At 37.7% G+C, this 19,127-nt stretch overlaps 2 protein-coding genes across 4 annotated transcripts in view; one reads left to right on the forward strand and one right to left on the reverse strand.

The window, feature by feature from the left end:
- The window catches only part of zcchc24 (zinc finger, CCHC domain containing 24), a 39,700-nt gene extending 34,016 nt beyond the window's left edge, over positions 1-5,684 (reverse strand). The window contains exons 1-2 of the mRNA XM_042009735.1: positions 5,196-5,684; positions 1,805-2,005 (exon numbers count right to left, since the gene is read on the reverse strand). Coding sequence (XP_041865669.1) covers positions 1,805-2,005; positions 5,196-5,435 — 441 coding nt within the window. The 5' untranslated portion in view covers positions 5,436-5,684. The remainder of the gene's footprint in view (positions 1-1,804; positions 2,006-5,195) is intronic.
- A 2,025-nt stretch (positions 5,685-7,709) lies between these two features.
- anxa11a (annexin A11a) lies at positions 7,710-18,859 on the forward strand. 3 transcript variants are annotated; one of them, XM_042009732.1, is made up of 15 exons: positions 7,710-7,812; positions 10,510-10,779; positions 11,584-11,666; positions 12,192-12,560; positions 12,727-12,814; positions 13,257-13,351; positions 13,625-13,738; positions 14,473-14,563; positions 14,811-14,890; positions 15,073-15,129; positions 15,668-15,761; positions 15,922-16,017; positions 17,775-17,833; positions 17,934-18,056; positions 18,176-18,859. In XM_042009732.1, exons 2-15 carry the CDS (start codon positions 10,512-10,514, stop codon positions 18,233-18,235), a joined length of 1,677 nt encoding a protein of 558 aa, XP_041865666.1. In that variant the 5' UTR covers positions 7,710-7,812; positions 10,510-10,511; the 3' UTR covers positions 18,236-18,859. The 3 variants fall into 3 exon arrangements, with proteins under 3 accessions (XP_041865666.1, XP_041865667.1, XP_041865668.1); XM_042009734.1 differs by having other exon boundaries at positions 7,711-7,812; positions 12,339-12,560; XM_042009733.1 differs by lacking the exons at positions 17,775-17,833; positions 17,934-18,056; positions 18,176-18,859 and adding an exon at positions 16,288-17,722.
- The last annotated feature ends 268 nt before the right edge of the window (positions 18,860-19,127 follow it).

Genomic DNA, 19,127 nt, shown 5'->3' on the forward strand with positions numbered 1-19,127 from the left:
TGATGAAAACATCGGGGTTCCCATTACTCACACTTAACTTCCAGGCCAAACCTGATGGTTGATTTGGCTTGTCGTGCCTCACAAAAACTGCATCCTAACATGCTCAATCATCAGAAAACTGCAGGGAGGAGTTCGATTTTGTGGACTCATATCTTTAGCATCTAATAAGAGACCTGTAGAATTTGTTCATGCTTATGCTGCTTTAAACTCACCAGCAAACAATGAGCCAATGCAAATACAGTTAGACCTCTGCCTTAAAACTTTGACAAAGTCCAAATAGTTTATTTGTTATGTCTGAAACATGTCATTTTTGTTGTGTAATACTTTCAGAGTTAAGATGCACACAAGCACGCATATACACACACATGACTACAGAAGACAGAGGCCAGCCTGTTTAACAAGTAGGTCACACCAGGTCCTAAAAGAGAGAGAGAGGGGCAGACAGACGGAGAAAGACGTGGACTAATGGAGCAAGTATAGTTTTTAGAACTATCATTCGCTTTTTTTAACTATATGAAAACACACAGGAGTCACATGCAATGACTTCTTTGTAATCTAAAACATAGGATTTCTAATTTAATTATGCAAAATATGTAAATCTACAGATAGAGAAATTAACAAAACACCATTTGTATCATCTGAAGACGAGATTATGAACAACATCAATCCCACAATTGTTGAGGGGCTGTGCAAAATGTAAATAAAATACAATGATCTGCAAATCTCATTGACCAATATCTTATTAACAATAAAACACAGAAAACTTGCTAAATGCAGAAACTGAGACAATTTAATATTAGCTTATCTTGAAATTTGCAAAAAAGGTTTTGTAAAGTGTGTGATATTAAAAGTAAAGAATCTGGAGAAACGTGCTACCACCAATTAAGCTACCTGGCAACACCTCAGTATGAGGATTGGATGTCAAAAAATCTAAACTAAAGAGCACCTTGGAGAGATAGTCACCCAGAAGTAAAGCCAGAGATGCAGCAATCAATACAATAATTGTGGAATAATTTTACAATAATGTTCACTGATGTTATTTAATAATTTACAGAATATCATCAAAGGCTCAGAGTCTCTTTGTGTAAGATTCATAACTGAAAATCAATACTGGATCTGCAGGTCCTCAGGCAACACTGCATTTAAAACAGGAATGACTCTGTTATGGAATTCACTGCATGGCTCAGAAATCGTTGTCAGTGCAGTCCACTGTGTCATCCTCAAATGTCAGTCAAGCCTCTTTCATGTCAAGAAGAAGCCATATGTAAACATACAGTAAATGTTAGCATAAATGATGCCATCTTTTTAGGACCAAAGTTGACTTAAAATGGAGTGAGACAATGTGAAAAACTGTTCCCTGGTCAGATCAATAAAAATTTTAAAATGCCACTCAGTAGCATTCAGTTCAAAAGCCTACATATGTGATGGCATAGGGATCCATTTCTGCCTATGGAACTGGTAACTTGAACATCTGAAAAGGCAACATCAATGCCATCAAGGTTTTAGAGAAACATATGCTCCCATTCAAATGATCTCTTTTCAGAGAAGGCGTTGCATATTTCAGAAAGATAACATAATATTAAAACACACACTGCTTCTATTCCAACGGCATGGCGTCACAATAGAAAAGTCCAAGTGCTGAACTGGCCACACTACAATCCAGATCAAGAAACTTAAAATGTGACAAAAAGATCCAGGACGGTAGTCTGTAGTCTCCAAGAGCACCATTTATTTACACTTTACACAGCGCCCCAACCTTTTCTTAAGAATCGTAGTTATAATAAATGTGTGTTTTGAGTCTCACCTGAGGGCAGTCCTTGATGTAATGGCCCTTGTTGAAGCACAGGTGGCACAAGTAGTTGGGCGGGGGTCTTTTGTTGGGTTTTCGTGGCTCTGAAGAAAGGGAAAGGTCTGAAAAATGGTCCGTCAGGGAGTTGAGTCCATCCACGATGTTGTTCAGGGAGCCGTAGGGCGAGACATTCTTATACACATTGTTGTTTAAGGCCTACAAAACAATATCAGACATGGTTCCATTTCAACATCACATTTAGATTTTTAGAAAATATCACGGAAGAAATTATCCATATAATTTATATGCTCTCTGCCCTAGTTTCTGTTGTGAGAAAAAAGGGGGCCAAAAAAACTTGCCAAGATCATTTCTCTCATTAAATTCAGCACATCTGGCAAAAGGCCCAGCTGTGCTTATGAACTGGAAAAGTACTGAGCATGTTCACAGAAAAAGACAGGACTTGGAAAAGGATGACTTTCTGAAAATAAGATGGGAGGAATGTCCCCTCGCCAGCCTGTGGAACATCAGCGATGTCACCATACACTGTTGGTGGTAAACTATCCTCGGTTTGTAGTCTCCTCAGAGCCACAGATCGTAGTGTTGCATGCAACAGGCCTCAGTGAATTCATAGAGGATGTCCTCTGAATATTAATAACAGGGAAGGCATTGTCCCTAGTTCCTTATTTCCCTTCTCATTCATGTCTTCCTTAGATCTGTTACAATCCAGAAAGAAATGAAAGAGACAGGTCTCTGGTGAAATCATGCTGATTTAGGACATGTTTATACCATAAATTGTCAGGTCATTAACCTTCTAGAAATATTACAACAAACAGCCTTAGTAGTCATCTTCTCTCATTTCTAACAATTTAACTGCACTGTCTGAAAGCAGCTCTCGAGTAAAAGCATCACTGAATAAGTAGGCATGACAAAATTCACATTTCAACCCGTCATCGTCACTCATGGCCATGCGTTATTTTAGGACCCAGGTTTATGTCTGGGAAATAATGTTACTGTTAATGTTTAATGTCGCACAGCACAGAAACCTTAGACTTGGCAGCTTGGCTCGGACAGAAAGCCAAATCTTTATCTGGAGGCAGTAAGATTGTCTTACTAAACAGCTCCAGCTTTAAGACTCATGTTCATTTATTACATGTAGTCATTGTAAATCATGCAATACAGCTCTGTAGTTTCTCAGAGTTTTCCATCTGCCATGTGTTTCATCTCTGTGCATTTCCATGTTTGCACTCCTGCAGGATATGTGTGTGTTTTTGTGGCTGCTAAACTCGAGTGTCAATGCAGATCGGGAAATTATTTTAATAAATACAAAACAGGAAACTTTGCTCTGTTTATGTTTGTCACATTGTTTCCAGTTTGCCTTCAAAGCGCTATCTGTCAACCCAAAAGAAACAGATTTCACACACATCTGCTAATGGTGGGATGTGATTGTTTGTTTATTTAGCATTTGTGTGTCTGTGTGAGAGAGTGATTGAAAGAGGTAGTGTGCTGGTGCAGCAGTAGATGGGATACTATCATTACCAGTCAAGGATAGCACATATGGGACTGTTTTAACAAGTCCAGGGATATGGTGTTATACTGAGGGGGCAATCAAACAATGATATGATTTGACCGAATCTAAAGTAGAATGCAATCCACTGGGAAGCATTATGGATGCTTAAATGTACCCGGGATAGTAATAAATAGTCAAAATGATCAGAATAGCCTTGACAACATTTAAAGAAAGTTGGCAGCAGATAACATATACTTGACTCTTGCTACATCTTCATTTCCTGACTTCAAGACAACACCATTAATACATCACTATTTCACTTTAATTCCAATGTTGTATGATCCCTCTCTGTAAAAGCAACCACATTTTGCATTACTCATCTCATCATCAAATCTCTGCAGTGGTTTATTTTACTTGGCTTAGTCTGTGTAGTAAGTTGCAAAATGCCCCCACCCCTTAAACCATTTCCAGACCCTATGTGTGTTCCCACAGTTTGAAACACTTTACACTCATATGTACTGAATGGCATTGTACTGTTGCGTGTAATGTATAATGTGCAAAACCAATTTCCAGAGGACTTTTCATCTTAAATGGCTTGAAAAGCTCTCTATGGCGACCACCCTACCAATGGACACCAGCTCTAGATGATGACTACACCATCCATCTACTACAGGAGCACCCAACATGCAAACTAATCTGCAGTGTAATCGAAACAGCTAACTTTATACTTCTATGCGCTGCCATTTTGCATGCACTATGTGATTATTTTTCTATGTCTGCCATATGTATATATATATATATATATATATATATATATATATACATATGTATGTATGTATGTGTATATGTATGTGTATGTGTATGTGTATGTGTATGTGTGTGTGTGTGTGTGTGTGTGGGTGGGTGAGGTTGAGGGGTGTGGTACTGGGGTCCTGTTTTTGTTCAGTGTGGGGTATCAGATTTGCAGCCTGTACACTTTATCTGCATGTTTGTCCCTAAAATTACTCAGCGCTACAAAAATAGACAATATGTAAACAAGAACTGATTTTGTTTGCTCAACCTGGTCTATTTGAAGAAGTCAGAGACAGCAGAACTCAGCATGGGGCTGCAGTGGCCCGCTTTCTCCAGACTGTAGCGAAGTCTATTTCCATCTAATCAGATATGTTACTGATTAATACATAAGTTTTTCTCAAGTAATCACATTAAGTATTAAGCCAGCTTGCCAAATAGCATTAACACCACATTTATTGAACAGGAGCTTGGGGGAAGAGACCTGATTTGACTAAAATTATAAACTCTGATTTGTTATTAAGCTATAAAACAATATATTATAATCCTAACATTTGAGGATTTTTTAAAATAAGACCTAAAAAAATATGAAAATGTTCCAATTGCATCCCCATGCATATAGAGTGTAACTGACATAATCATAAATATGTGCATAGTAACTTTTAGAGACATTTTAGTAAACATTTTTGAGTAACTAGGGTATTTCTACAATAATTTATTTAGGATTGCAATAATGTAGTTATATACGGAAGCTGATATTCCTGTTTTTTTATATTAAATATCATACAAACATCCCAAACTAGTTTAAATATAAATAGAGAAAACTTTTTGATCGCCAGTGTTGTTTAGAGGAGAGTTTTACAACAGTATTCTTAACGATAATACCCCAAAATGTTTATTTATAAGAGGATTCTCAGTTATTGTCCAAATTAGAAATGTCATGGCGGTTAGCCTATGTATGTCGTACCAGAATAGCCCATCTAGTATCCTGAAACATTTGCTACAGACAGGCAATAACAGATCAACCCACTCGGTTTCAGTGTTATAAATCCAGGCACAGTGTCACAATGTGGAATATCCCCGATTTGTGTGTACGGTGACATGTTTCACCTCATTTCGTTGTATCTGAAAGAAGTTGTTGAGACAGTTGGAGTTCAGGGAAGAGCTCAAATCCGCCGCTGCGGGAGTCTTGCTGAAGCTGAGATCCGGGTGGGAAGAGTTGGGTTCGGGTCTGAACGCGTCAAAGGCGCTGGTCTGGTGGGGGTCTTGCAAGGAGAGATAGACCCAGTTAAGAAGTTGCGCGGGCTGGTACACGGAGGCACTCGTGTCTATGGCAGACAACAAGCTCATCTTTCAATTAAAATGGCTAAACTGGATTTTCCACCGCTGATTGTTGGACTGGTCTCAACTTTTAAGTCGTCTTGCTTTCCTTTCCCGTGCCCCGGCAGACTGCCTTTTTTTGTTGTTGATGTTGTTGTTTCCGTAAAGCACCCTGTCCTCCTCACACCGGGAGCTTAGTCCCAGTTGAATATTACTCAAAAAGTCATTGCGCTAACATATCAGTATAAAAACTTCTCCCCTGCTCCCCATGGTCCGCTATCTGCATTTATTGCAGCGGGGCAGAGGGAGCCTCTTTGAATATGTAATGAGCATGATCCTACGTCACGAAGGGACAGCAACCAATCAGCGTCCGACATATCTAAATCTTCATTCAGCTCCCACAGCTATCTAAACTATAAAACCAAAAACTGGCTATACCCAAGGTTTATAGAAATTCTACCCGATCAGCTACTTAAAAAAAAAAATTAGAAACTGTGTTCAAACCACTTTCTTGTTTAATGATACCTTGTTTATTCAGGGACAAAGGTGGATGCACTGTCATTTTGTTTGTTAATTTGTAGTCCTTTTTGATCACCTATGTCAGTCTCCCGTCTGAAATATATCTTTAAAGGCAAAATTGGATAACCAACGAATTTGGATCAGAAAAGAGAATTGGATCCAACTGTTTTTGCAGTCAATAAACTCAATAGTCTACCAGCCCCAGGCCTTTCTCAGGCTTATTTTACTGAGCATGTCCATGTCTCCAGAGAACCTAAGGATGGCAGGCAAGAGGCAAGGCTGGTATCTAAAAGATAGATTACAAATTTTAAAAAAGGGCTCCCTCTTGTGGCAAATCTTCTTCTCGCTTAAACACAGGCGTCTCCCTTGGTTGATTTAATCATCACCTCATAGCAAGAAGGCTTTGGTTTTAAAATTAACATGTACTCCTTGTGTCTGTAGATGTACATTTAGATTAACGGATTATGTTGAATTGACTAATTGGCTGTGTGGGTGTATGAAACATGGATGGATGGTGCTGAAGAAAGCCTTGAAGCACTCCAGTCCAAATTCTCACACTGATGTTCATTCAGTTGTGTTAAGATCTGTTAATAGCAAAGACTGCAGCTTGTGATGTGTGTCATGTTCATATTGAACCCTTAAGCTATATGTATTGGAGAATAGTAATCTTGGAAAAGACCTGGAAAAGTATCAGTCATAAGTTTGGTCACACTTACCTATTAAATCTTAGGGGTAAGTGTGACTCAAGTTTTGACTGATAGTATGCATGTGTTTGAGAGAAACAGAACAATGATTGTGACATTTCCAGAAGCAGACCAGCAAGTTTTGCAGCATATGACTTGGTGCTCGTTACACCTGTTATACTTGGTACAGGTGGTATTTCTGTTTATAGGCTTGTTCAAAACTAGTACACACCTCTCTTTCTGGTCAAGTTGTGCAAGCTGCATGTTTATCCCCCTGATTGTCTCGCATCCCCATGATATAACGGGCAAAAATTTCATACATCTGCCTGCAATGGAAAAACAGTTAAACCTGGTGAAACACAATAAAATGTCAAGTATCGCTAATTTTCTTTGTGCTTCTTGACATTACAGAATGAATGATTTTAAATTACAATGACAGTGCGTTCTTGTGTGTGTGTGTGTGTGTGTGTGTGTGTGTGTGTGTGTGTGTGTGTGTGTCTGTGACTGTAAGAGGAGCTAGTATATTTTGAAATTGCTTTGTTATTCTTGTGTAAAGGCTTGTTTAATTTTATTATGCATAGGCCTATATTGTTTTTATTATGTAAAGCACTTTGCGTTGCTTTTTGGCATGAAAAGCACTTTAATTTGATGTTATATGAAAAATGATTCATTTTTTGTTGTAGCTATAAATAATGGGATAATTCAGATAATCAAACTGGCATTTATAAGGGTTAAAATCCTGAAATCTTGAATGTTTAGTAGTTTGGTAGCAAATTGTTTAAGTTGTTCAATGTAAAAAAAAAAAAAAAGCTGAAAATATTAATGTATAGAATTTGACGACCTTCCAAAAAGTGGTATGGTATTAACTTTTTTTTTTTTTTTTTAGGTGGGCTTTTCTCAGTCTAGCCCTATAGGGTATGTTTGTTTTACGTAACCTGTCAAACATCGACATATATACGCCTATGCTGTCAAATATACCTTTTGTGAAAGGCCAGCTGATCTCGATATGTCACATTTTCCATCATGTCATTCTGACTTAGTGTCCGTCACTGAACAGCATTTGTTAATGGCTGTCTGTCACTACACAGATGGGCGGTTCCCTTTTTAAGAAAAATACAGTTCCGCCCACGAAAGTTAAATACAGTCTAGTATTCGACTGGTTAACGTGAAAGGCCGACCAGGAAGAGACATTAAGCAGAGCTGAAGTAAGTACTAAAAATTAAAGTCACCGTTAACGCGTTGTAACAATTACATTATCACACACTTTATCGAAGCTAACCGCGTGTGTGGTAGCAGTTTTTTAAAGCTTTGTGACTGTGTGGCGTCTTGTGCTTTAATCTGCTATTCTCGACGGCGTTAGCTTGCCTGTCATTTTTAGTCGTCAGTGTGTTTAGCCCAGCCACGCCAAGCTGGAAAAAATTCTCAGGTCTAGATTGTGGTGGTTTGCTTCAAATTTAGACGATATTTTCTAGTCGAGTAGCTTAAATGCAACATTGAACAAGGTCCAGTTGACAAATCGGATGTAGCCACGTCACGTAAATTTGGCATAGTTAGCTTAGTTTTCATTAGAAAATTGTGCAGGCCTGATAGCTGACTCTGCCTGAAACCATGTTTATGCTGTTATCGTCAGTTAAAAGTCCGTTTCCATGGGTAAAGATAGTCCTAATATCGTTTACTTGTTAAAATAAACGTATGTTTTGCAGTCACAACCATTTACTACAGGACTGAACTGACACACCTCTTAAGTTGCGTTTTGTTTAAAATAAAAAAAGTTTCTAACTAGTTAGTAGATTGTAACTACGAATTATTAGCTGTCTTTTTGCCCTCTTGATTTAGATATGATTAACCTTTTTCTCTTTAAGCTTTATTTGACAGGTTTTTAACAAAATCCGGAAAACTGGTTTTGTTGCAGTTTATTTGGCTTAATATGAAGTTGGCCAGTGGAAATGTTAGAGCTAATGTCACAACAAAGCAGATTCTTTAAGTAATATTTGTCTTACTGTTGAAATGTAGTCATTGGAAAAACACGGTATATACATGCACCAATGTTTTTCGGCATTACAAAAACTCTATTTATCCTCTGTATTAGGAACATTGCGGGTCAGGATATTTAATTGGTCATATCGCTTTAATTTTGTTTGGCAACATATACACTACTCAGAACAAAGTTAAGATTATTTGTCTTTTTGTATGATGTTAGAATGCACCTAATATTCACTATAAACTTTTCAGGGTAACTTAGTATGAATTTATCTAAATTTTGAATGCGTTTAAGTTCTTATTGCTCAACATGCTGTTATCTAACAAGGTGAATAACCACATAAATAAATAAATAAATGAGAGAGAAGAGTGTCTGAATCATGAATCACCTTAATAAATGTTCTGGTTCATTGGCAACTTTTTTAAAACGACCCCTTTCATCATAATGTTCACATTTTGACATCATCAGACCAAGACAACATCTAACATGACAAGTCATTGAGACATTTTCATTTTTATGTCACTTAGTTTTTCTCATCTATTTTACTGATTTTATGCACATGTTGCGACTGTATATGAAAAACACTTAGGAAATAAACTTTACTGACTTAATTTTTGTTGCGGTATACCCATCACTGTTGTTAGGTTTTGTTCTGATAAAATGTTTAAGATAAGTATTACTTGTTCTACATTCATGATGTAATGTTCGTGTAGCATGAACTTTTACATTTTCCATACTCTGCCATTGGTGGCCTGCTCATTACATTTATGTTTAATAAGAATTGATACTCTTCTAACAAGTACATTTCTGATTAAAAGATTGTTGGAATGTTTTGGTCAAAGGTTGAGATGCTGTCAGTAGTATTGTTCTAAGTGGAGACATCAGAAACTTGTCATGAGGTAGAGAGCACCGCAGCTTCCTCAGCACTATTGTGTGTGGTTTTCTTGATTGTAGGCCATCATAGTGTAATGTGTGAAAGCAGTTTGATCTGATGCATTTGCACTTCTAACTGATTTGCTTGAACCTGAACTATTGAAAATACACAACTCATATTTGTTGTAACCTTTGATGAAGGATTTAACAATCTGACTTTGACACAACCTCCTGACCTGGACATCAACAGCAGAACTTCAGGAAGGAACATAACTGTACGAAAGGTCATATCACAGGATATCAGCCTTTCTCTTTGAGCGCATTCAAATACAGTGATGTCTTATTATGAGATGCAAAGCTGTTCCATTGGACTCAGTTGTCCCGTGGAACAAATTGCCCTATTGGAGCACAGCCATTCATGGTTGCCTTAAGCAAAATTAAAGTTTCCTTTTCCACCCACCATTCAACTAGAAATGCCTCTGATCTATTGGCACTGGTATGAAGAGTTTTCCCTTCATTAGGTTGCAGTGACAAACTTGTGTTGCTACATTCAAAAGAGAAGGCTGTGGAGAACAGATAAAAAAGCTAATCCCATGTAAGGCAAACAACTGAAGCCAGTAACCATTTGAATGGTCCCATTAACCTGTAGGTGCATTTAAAGTCAGTGGACTTTGTACTGTGCACAGTCAATAAAGAAGCCATTTATTATGTTCCTGAACCTGAATAGTTGTTAGTAGTCAGATGTGCCGTTTTTAATGCAGAAATGTTAAATGTCTGGAAATTTCACATTACTCAAGTCATGGTAGAAGAAAATATATGCAGTGGGAATGATGATGAGTAGCTTTATGTCTTGGTGTGTTTTCGTCTCTTGTTTTTATGTCAGTGTAGTTGATCTGCCTTAAAGGTTCCCTAAAAGAGGAGTATTTTTCTTCCAAATGTTCTTTACCAGCAGATAAAGTACTTTAAGTTCAGCTACACAAGGTGATTATTACATTGTGCCTTAGGTAATCCTAACATTTGACTTACTGTTAATTTTTAACATTCAAAGGAATGAGCTACCCTGGATACCCCCCTCAAGGTGGTGCATACCCTCCACAGCCCGGGGCCTACCCCCCACAACCGGGTGCTTACCCACCTCAGCCTGGAGTTTACCCTCCCCAAGCAGGGGGTTACCCACCACAGCCAAACACCTACCCTCCTCAACCTGGTGCTTATCTTCCACAGGGTGGTGGTTATCCACCACAAGGTGGAGGATACCCACCACAAGGTGGAGGATACCCACCACAGGCTGGAGGCTACCCACCGGCACCACCTACAGGTAAGCTATTGTGCAAGGCTATTACATAATTACTTTTGGTAGATGTCCTTTTTTTTTTTTTTTTTTGGCGGGTTATATAAAGCTAACTTAAAAGATAATTATTTATGGGGTCAAATTTAACAAATTTATGGATTTAACAACTAAGATATAGCATGTTGATTAGTTGAACTGAAATTATAGGAAAACTTTGTTACCTTTTGACAAATTTGCTGGCTGTGGCTTCATATTTACAACACAGACATGAGAGTGGTTTTTCTTTCAACCAAACTCTTGAAGAAAAAGTAATTAAGTGTATTCTTCTAAATGTTTATACAACATGGGCAAATGTAGCTGGAGTGACAAACATGCTAAGGTTCTGATGATCTCAGTAAGGATGTGCCAGTGACGTTGTTTGCAGGCAACAGAGATCATGGGGCTTGTCGTTAGCAGACTGGAATCTTTTTTTCTCCCCCAAAAACAAACATATTTGCTGTTGCTAAGAGAAGAAAATCCCACAATCCGTTGCTTGCATAGTGCTCCTATTCTCTGTCCAGCACTCCTTCACTTAGCTGTTAACTAAAAGAACAGCAAGGACTTCCAGTAAGATGGGTCATCATTCACACCTGTTTCAGGCAAATAGTCTCAGATTCTTCAGGGGTGTAGTTACATATCACCATAGGGCAAAAGCACCACTCAGTGACTGCTTTTAATGATGATTTACTGTCATTATTATTTATGTATTTTATGCTGCAACATTATAATTTCCCATCAGGCATGAATAAAAGATCTTTTATTTCATTTCAACTTTCTTGTTTTGTGGTACAGGCAGTTGGGGAGGTGGTCCAGCAGGTGGATATCCAACTATTGGTCTTGACAACTTATCTAATCCTGGATACAATGCTGGCATGGTAAGTTTAGCCTTTAAATATCATTTGCACCACAAAAATTCTATTTATAATGCTCTATACTTGGATTATTGCATTAAGTATTCCAGTTATAATAAATTACCCAGCCTTTATTGGAATTCACACCCCGTTCCTTGCTGGTAAGACTTCTTCCAAAGTATGCATCCTAAATTGTTCAGCATTGCGATTTTCTTTGGCAGCTTCTCTTTTCAAGTTCTTCTGCATGAAACCAATCTTTTAATTATTTCTTATCCATATTTTGTAATCCCATCAGTCTGATGCAGCTTTGCCTCTTTTACATCCCTGATTAGCTTGGCCACACTTTGTTTGGATACTTGAAAAACATGAACTTCAGTTTCTTTCCTGAAGTTTGGTCTAAGATTCATTACATTTACATAAAGTATTTTAAATTCTGATGTAATGTACGTTTAATCCGAACAAGGTGTGATCAGCAGCCTGTGCTTTGCAATGAATAATCACCACTGGTTTGTGCTTAAATTATGGGATGCCAATCTCTCTGAATCACAGGCCAGCCAGATTTCTGCGGGCATGAAGAGTTTTACCCCAAACCTATCTATGTTCATCCAAGCACCTGGGGGGTACCCACCAGTCCCCGAAGCTGGTGGGTATGGTGCCTCCAGCCCTAACCAACAGTCATATGGCATGTACCCACAGCCAGGAGGAACCATGCCCCAACATCAAGGGCCAGGGATGGGCTACCCTGGTCAGCCTGGCCAACCAATGGCTGGATACCCTGGTGCACCTTCACCCAACCCGCCCATGCCTGGCTATGGAGGAGCACCAGCACCTATGCCCGGGTACCCACAAGGCCCTTCACCAAATCCATCCATGCCGTCCTACGGAGGAGGAGCCATGCCAATAGCTCCACCTGTAAATGTAAGGCATACTGAACATACTCCACTGATTGTACTTCTTGGATAAAAAAAATCTCACCACTGCTATATTATCCTAAATCTAAACAATTGTTACATTTAATTAAGGATGGAATAAGGGTGAATTCTGCTGTAATAACAGTATAGACATGTCTGTATTGCCCTCTCAGAGAGGATTCAGAGGATCGATCAATGACTTTCCTGGCGCTGACCCACTCAGAGATGCTGAGGTCCTGAGGAAGGCCATGAAGGGCTTTGGTGAGTCTCATGAGCAGAAACCTTAATCAGTCATATTGATGTTTAAACATTCTGTAACATACTCCTGCTGTGAGTTGTAATGATTCCTAAATAAAAAAGAAAATGACATACCTGGTTAGAAACTACCTAAGTGACACCTTCACTTTGTTTAACACAGAAAAGTCCTGAACCTAAATATAAATATTAATAGTTATAGTCCTAAAGACTTGTTATGGAGGGAATTATCATGAAGAAGATTTATTGAATTCATTCCACCTTTTTAATCAGGTAAAGACATCATAAAAAAAGTTTTTTCTTCCTTTAAAATACTAATTTTCTTCAGGTAATGATTTTTTTTTTATTAAAAAATACTTTTGACTTAGTTTAAATTAAATATGAAACAAAAGTATAATTTCTTATCCAGTATGTGTTTAATTTGACTATGTGGGTTTGTTTTGTGTAGGAACTGATGAACAAGCCATTATTGAGCTACTGGGAAGTCGTTCCAATAAGCAACGTGTGCCTATGCTCCGAGCCTACAAAACCTCCTATGGAAAGGTAACAACCCCCCAGAGCTATAACCACGTTAATGTGTTGCTATTGTCATAATTAGTGCTATTTTCCTCGAGTATTACTTTTGAAATATGTTTTTGGCAACATAACTCCATTTACAAGCAGAAACAGACTGGTTTGTGGCCTTACCAGTGACAAGCAGACAACAGGTGCTCTTGCTGGCAGTTAAATGGAGAGGGGATTAGATGTCCTCAAAGCTCATTATAGCTGCGCCACAGAGCTTCTTGCAGTTTTTCACAGCAGCCTTTCCATTTTCAGGATCTGATTAAGGACCTGCATTCAGAACTGTCTGGGGACTTCAGGAAGCTGGTCATGGCCATGTTGAAGACCCCTGCTGAATTTGATGCCGATGAACTCAACAGTGCCATTAAGGTAATTCTCAGAAACTGGGGCAGAAGCAGGTGTTGTCAAGCAATTGTTGCCATCTTTTTTCAAGAAGTGTTCCTAGTTGTATCAACAAAAAAAAAAGAGTGCACCCAGTGCCAAAATCATCCTTACTGCTACTAGGCAAGAGGAGGGTACTCCCTGAATGGACCACTAGTCCACCACAGGGCCAACACAGAGACAAACAGCCATTTCCACTTATTTTGTAACTAATTAAATCAACATGAAAGTTTTTGTATTGTGGGAGGAACCTGAAGTATGTGTCTGGATAGCTCAGTTGGTAGAGCATCCATCTTCCATGTGGGAGACCAGTGTTTGATTACCCCAGGGGACCAATATTAACACCTACCAGTTGGGTCCTTAGGCAAGACCCTTAATGCTGTAGTGAACTTCTGCATGTAACTCCACACAGAAAGGCCCCAACCCAGTAAGACTTAATTCCCTCTTGAAGCATGTTTATATGACTAAACAGATATGAGAACACATTCAAACTGTGCCACCAGATTGATCTGTAATGGGTGAGGTTTAATATTTTTCTAACTTTTCGTTTGTGGATGTAGGCTGGTTTTGTGCTTTATATGGCTGAATAAATCTTGCATTCACTTGTTGGTCTCATTCTAGAGCAAATGTGCTTTTGTAGATCTCTTTAAGAATTCTTTAATTCCCTGCAGTTCCCCTGAGGATGAAACTCTTAGATTATCATCATTATATCTTCCTCACAGGGAGCTGGAACTGATGAAGCCTGTCTGATAGAGATCCTGTCCTCTCGATCCAATTATGAAATCAAGGAGATAAATCGAATTTACAAACAAGGTGAGAAGCACCAGGGCTGCTAATGCACACTCTTCCTCCACATATGTTATCTGTTATCTGACATTGTCACACCGCAGAGTATAAAGGTTTGTCATGTTTAAGTGGAAAAACAACTAAATGTGTTGGTGTCAGAACAACAGTGTAACTAATAGCAATTTATTTAATCCATTATAAACTGAAGCTAAAGTTTTACAGTGGCAAGTACATGAAGTATTCTGATCATCAGCCATTTTATTTGCCATTTCAGAATACAAGAAATCACTGGAGGATGCAATTAGTGGGGACACCTCAGGCCATTTCCGCAGACTCCTGATATCTCTTTCTCAGGTATAGCTACATATACATACATATACAGATACAAATTATTTCCAGTCTATCTTAAGTCTCTTTATAGTTTCTGTGTTCCTACAGCTTATTTGCCTTAATAACTTTTAATTTAATTCTGTTTGAGCTTCCTTAGTAACTCTAACTTTTTTTTTTTTACCGATTATGCTTTTCTGTGTTTGTAGGGTAATCGGGATGAATCAGAGAATGTTGATATCTCCCTGGCTAAACAAGATGCTCAGGTAAAGTTTATTCTCAGCTCATTGGTGGTATTTGTTTCTGAATATTTATATTTTATTTTTAAAAAACAGAGCTGGGGTCAGTCTGCTCCGATTGGTCTGCCTGATCACGCACCTACACCAGCATCAGCTCTGCCACCTCCTTCTGTTATTTATTTATTTATTTTTAACTGTATTCCAGGAAACGGCTAACTCAAAACCAGCATTAATGCATAGTTTATGCTGTCTGTTCTCAACTTCTCGAATGGGTTTGGCACCCCAATATTGATGTTGCATACTTCCTGAGTTTTGCAGCTTCCTGTTGTGACCTGCATGATTGGCATGTTTGGAAAAACGGGGAGACTGTGTGAACAGGTTTTTTTGTTGGAATCTATTCAACACATCAACACCCAGGAAGATACAATTTATTCTCTATAAAGATATCAAATAACATTAATTTAAAAGTCTAACAAGTTGAAACTGTAGTTCCATCGTGTAGAAATAATATAATTCTGTTCTTTGACTGTTATCTGTCCTTATTGGTTTTGCTTTTGTCCTGCAGGCTCTGTATGCTGCCGGAGAAAACAAACTGGGAACAGATGAGTCTAAATTTAATGCTATTTTGTGTGCCAGGAGCAAACCCCATCTCAGAGCAGGTAGACTTTTGGAAAAAGTTGCACATGGATAAAGCTAAATATTTAGAATATCTCACATGATAACTAAGAATCATTTAATTAATGCTATGGTTCTATGTCCTGTAAGCCATATTACTGATGCCATGTGTCTATACATACGCATGTGTGTTTGTGTGTGTAGTGTTCCTGGAGTACCAGCATATGTGTGGCAGGGACATTGAGAAGAGTATTGTCAGGGAGATGTCTGGAGACCTTGAGAGTGGCATGTTGGCAGTGGGTAAGAATGCATTCATATCTATTTAAATATTTATGAGACTCACCAACATTTCAAAGAATGTCCATATTTGTTCAATAGGAATGAATCATTGTAGAAGTTTGTTTGCACATGCTTGTTGAGACATTCAACCACCAACCTGCTCGTTCTCATTATGTGGTATTACAGAACACTTTACATGCTTTTGAAGCTAAGTGTGACAGACTGCTGAGGTGGGGGTGTCCTTTACATTTTTAATCTCTTTGTTTTTCTGTTTTTGCAAACATTTCTCAGGGTTATGGTACAGTAAAACTATTTCTAGACTTATCATTTACATTTCTTTCTTTGGTATTGTACACTCATTTTTTACATTGTCATTCTCTGGTGTGGTACTGCAGTGTTCACTTTGTCGCTGTTGTGTTGCATTTTTTAACTGAGTGGACAGTGTTGTGTTTTGTGACTTCTTATGCAGATTTTTCAAAATATGGATTCCTTAAAAGCTGCCTTTATCAATATTTGACCACTAGGGGGCCGACATTCAGAGTGAGTCTTAACATTAGGGTATCATGCCTGCAGAGCAGCCTGTTTCTGAGCAAGGGAAACAACTGAAGTTCATCATTCAGTCAGCCTTTAGCTCTGTTTAACCACCATCTGTCCTTGAGAAGGGCCACTTATTTTTTACATGCTCTATGTTCATTTTTTTTTTTTTATCACAGATTTTTTTGCCTGCTATTTTATGTTGCTTACAGTGGGTTTGGGAGAGCCTACAAGCTATGGAATTGTCACATTAATCAGATGGTGGGTGCTCATTCAGATAGTCAAAGTTCTAGACTCAGCTGAGCTACAAGATTAGTCGATACATATCACAGTATGCAAATATTGATGCAGTTTCACATTAGCTTATTTGCCATCCTCCACTGTATTTCTTTGAATTTATTTTTCACTTGCTGGGTGCTGTGCTGGGTATCACCACTAATTTCCTGAATCAATTTGATTTGGTTCACAACAGCCTGATTAAATTAAATTTTGATTTAATCTAATTTGATATTGATTCATTTACAGATATTTATGTAACAACACAAACTTTTCTGGAATATTAAACACTGAGCCTGTTTACATGATCGTCAAAATCAGATATCTGGGAGTAATCAGATTATTGTAATATTCTGATATGACACATTTAAATGCACTTCTGAAATATGATATTTGAAAAATGGTTATCTACATTTACAAGTCCGTTATCAAATTTATTTTGGACTACATACGTGTGTGATGTATTTTTTAAATGTATGTTTGTTAAACATGGCAGAGCCAACGGTCTTAGCGTTAGCTGCTCATGTCAGAGGCAGAAAGCTGCTCAGTAGTTTACAGGTAAATATGATCAAATGATGAATGGAAAAAACATCTGAATTTGGTGTTATCTCGTCAAGAAAAGTAGATTTGTGATGGAAATGATGCAAGCAACCTAAGATCTTACAGAGCATTGGTAAGTCACGCAAGAGTAGGGTCACTGTTGTCACTGAGAACAGGAAACATATAAAAATAATTGCTCCACAAGTTTTTATGAATCGATATAGAAATAATTAGATTTGAATCAATTCAAATTGACTAAGTGTTTTTTTTTGTTTTTTATAAACCCAGCTCTACTTTCTAGGTTGTTTACTGTATGCTCCTCATCTTTTTTTTTTTTTTTTTTTTTTAAGATATTATGCTATGCATCTAATTATGAGCTGTAGTTATGATGTTATAAATATTGTGATGTTGTTTTCTGTCTGTTTCAGTGAAGTGCATTAAGAACACATCTGCCTACTTTGCTGAGAGACTTTATAAGGCCATGAAGGTGTGACATGGTTTGTTTAGAATACATTTTTTCATCGTGTGCATGCATGTATTGACATTTATTTATATATATGTGTGTGTGGTTTTGTGCATGTTTGCAGGGAGCTGGGACTAAAGACAAAACCCTGATCCGGATCATGGTCTCCCGTTCAGAGGTTGACATGCTGGATATTCGTCAGGAGTATGTTAAAAACTACGGCAAGTCGCTGTACACACACATTTCTGTAAGTATCTTTTTAATACTATAGAAGCATTGAGTTTCTGTGAAATCTTGCTGCTTTTCTGAATAAAAATGTTTAAATGATTTGCTACATTTATTTATTTATGTTTGGTTAATTAATAGGGAGACACATCCGGCGACTACAAGAAACTCCTTCTGAAGCTCTGCGGGGGCAGCGACTAAAAAAAAAAAAGAAACGTCCACAACATTGTAGAAGTTTCTGCAAACATCTCTTTCCAGCCTTATCTGTATACTCTATACACAATGCTTCCAATGCAATGTTTACCAAGCAGTAAGAACCCTCCTACATTTTGCTACGTATATTTGCTTTTCTATATACTGCATGACCTAAAGGTTTTATATTTTTTCACCTGTGAAATATTTACTTGGTATTTGCGTTAAATGTTCGTGGCCAAAAAATGGATTTCAAAGTACTTTTAGATTTGAATTTCAAGAGCTATATATATTTTTAAATTTTTTTAATTTATTTCACATGTGCCATTATAATCAGAAATCACATATTTGACATGTTTATCAGCTAGTTTTCTATGTTGAGCAAAGCTGGATTAAAAAAAAATAGGGCATGTACTACATATCAGCTAAGTACCAAAGTTAAAGATGACGATATTTGCAACTATGTCATTATTTTCTATCTGCACTTCAGTGTTTTTGTTCAACATAGCTGCGTTATGTTTGCAGCAAATACTTGGCTTTGTTAATGATGTGGCTGGAATTGTTGAATGTAAAACTTAGAATTACATTTCTGAAAATGTGATGTGTATTCAGAATATAAATCTAAAAAATGTACACTGGCGTTATGTGTGGTTCATCACATACAAAATACACAAGTAGCATTCCATTAAACAGGCTGTATATAGACCCAGACATCTTATTATAATTTCCTTTCAGTGGTTTAACATAATTAAGTCCATAAATGTAGCAAATGATTATCATGACAAGGTTTGTCCAGTAGAGGGCAAGGAAGTCTTTTTTTTTCCTTCATATAAATGTAAATTTCAACAAGCAGAACTTGTATTTAGCGTAGCATAATGGCAAAAATTAATGATCAGTCATA

This window comes from Melanotaenia boesemani, chromosome 16, assembly GCF_017639745.1.
Source record: "Melanotaenia boesemani isolate fMelBoe1 chromosome 16, fMelBoe1.pri, whole genome shotgun sequence".
Lineage (NCBI taxonomy): Eukaryota > Metazoa > Chordata > Actinopteri > Atheriniformes > Melanotaeniidae > Melanotaenia > Melanotaenia boesemani.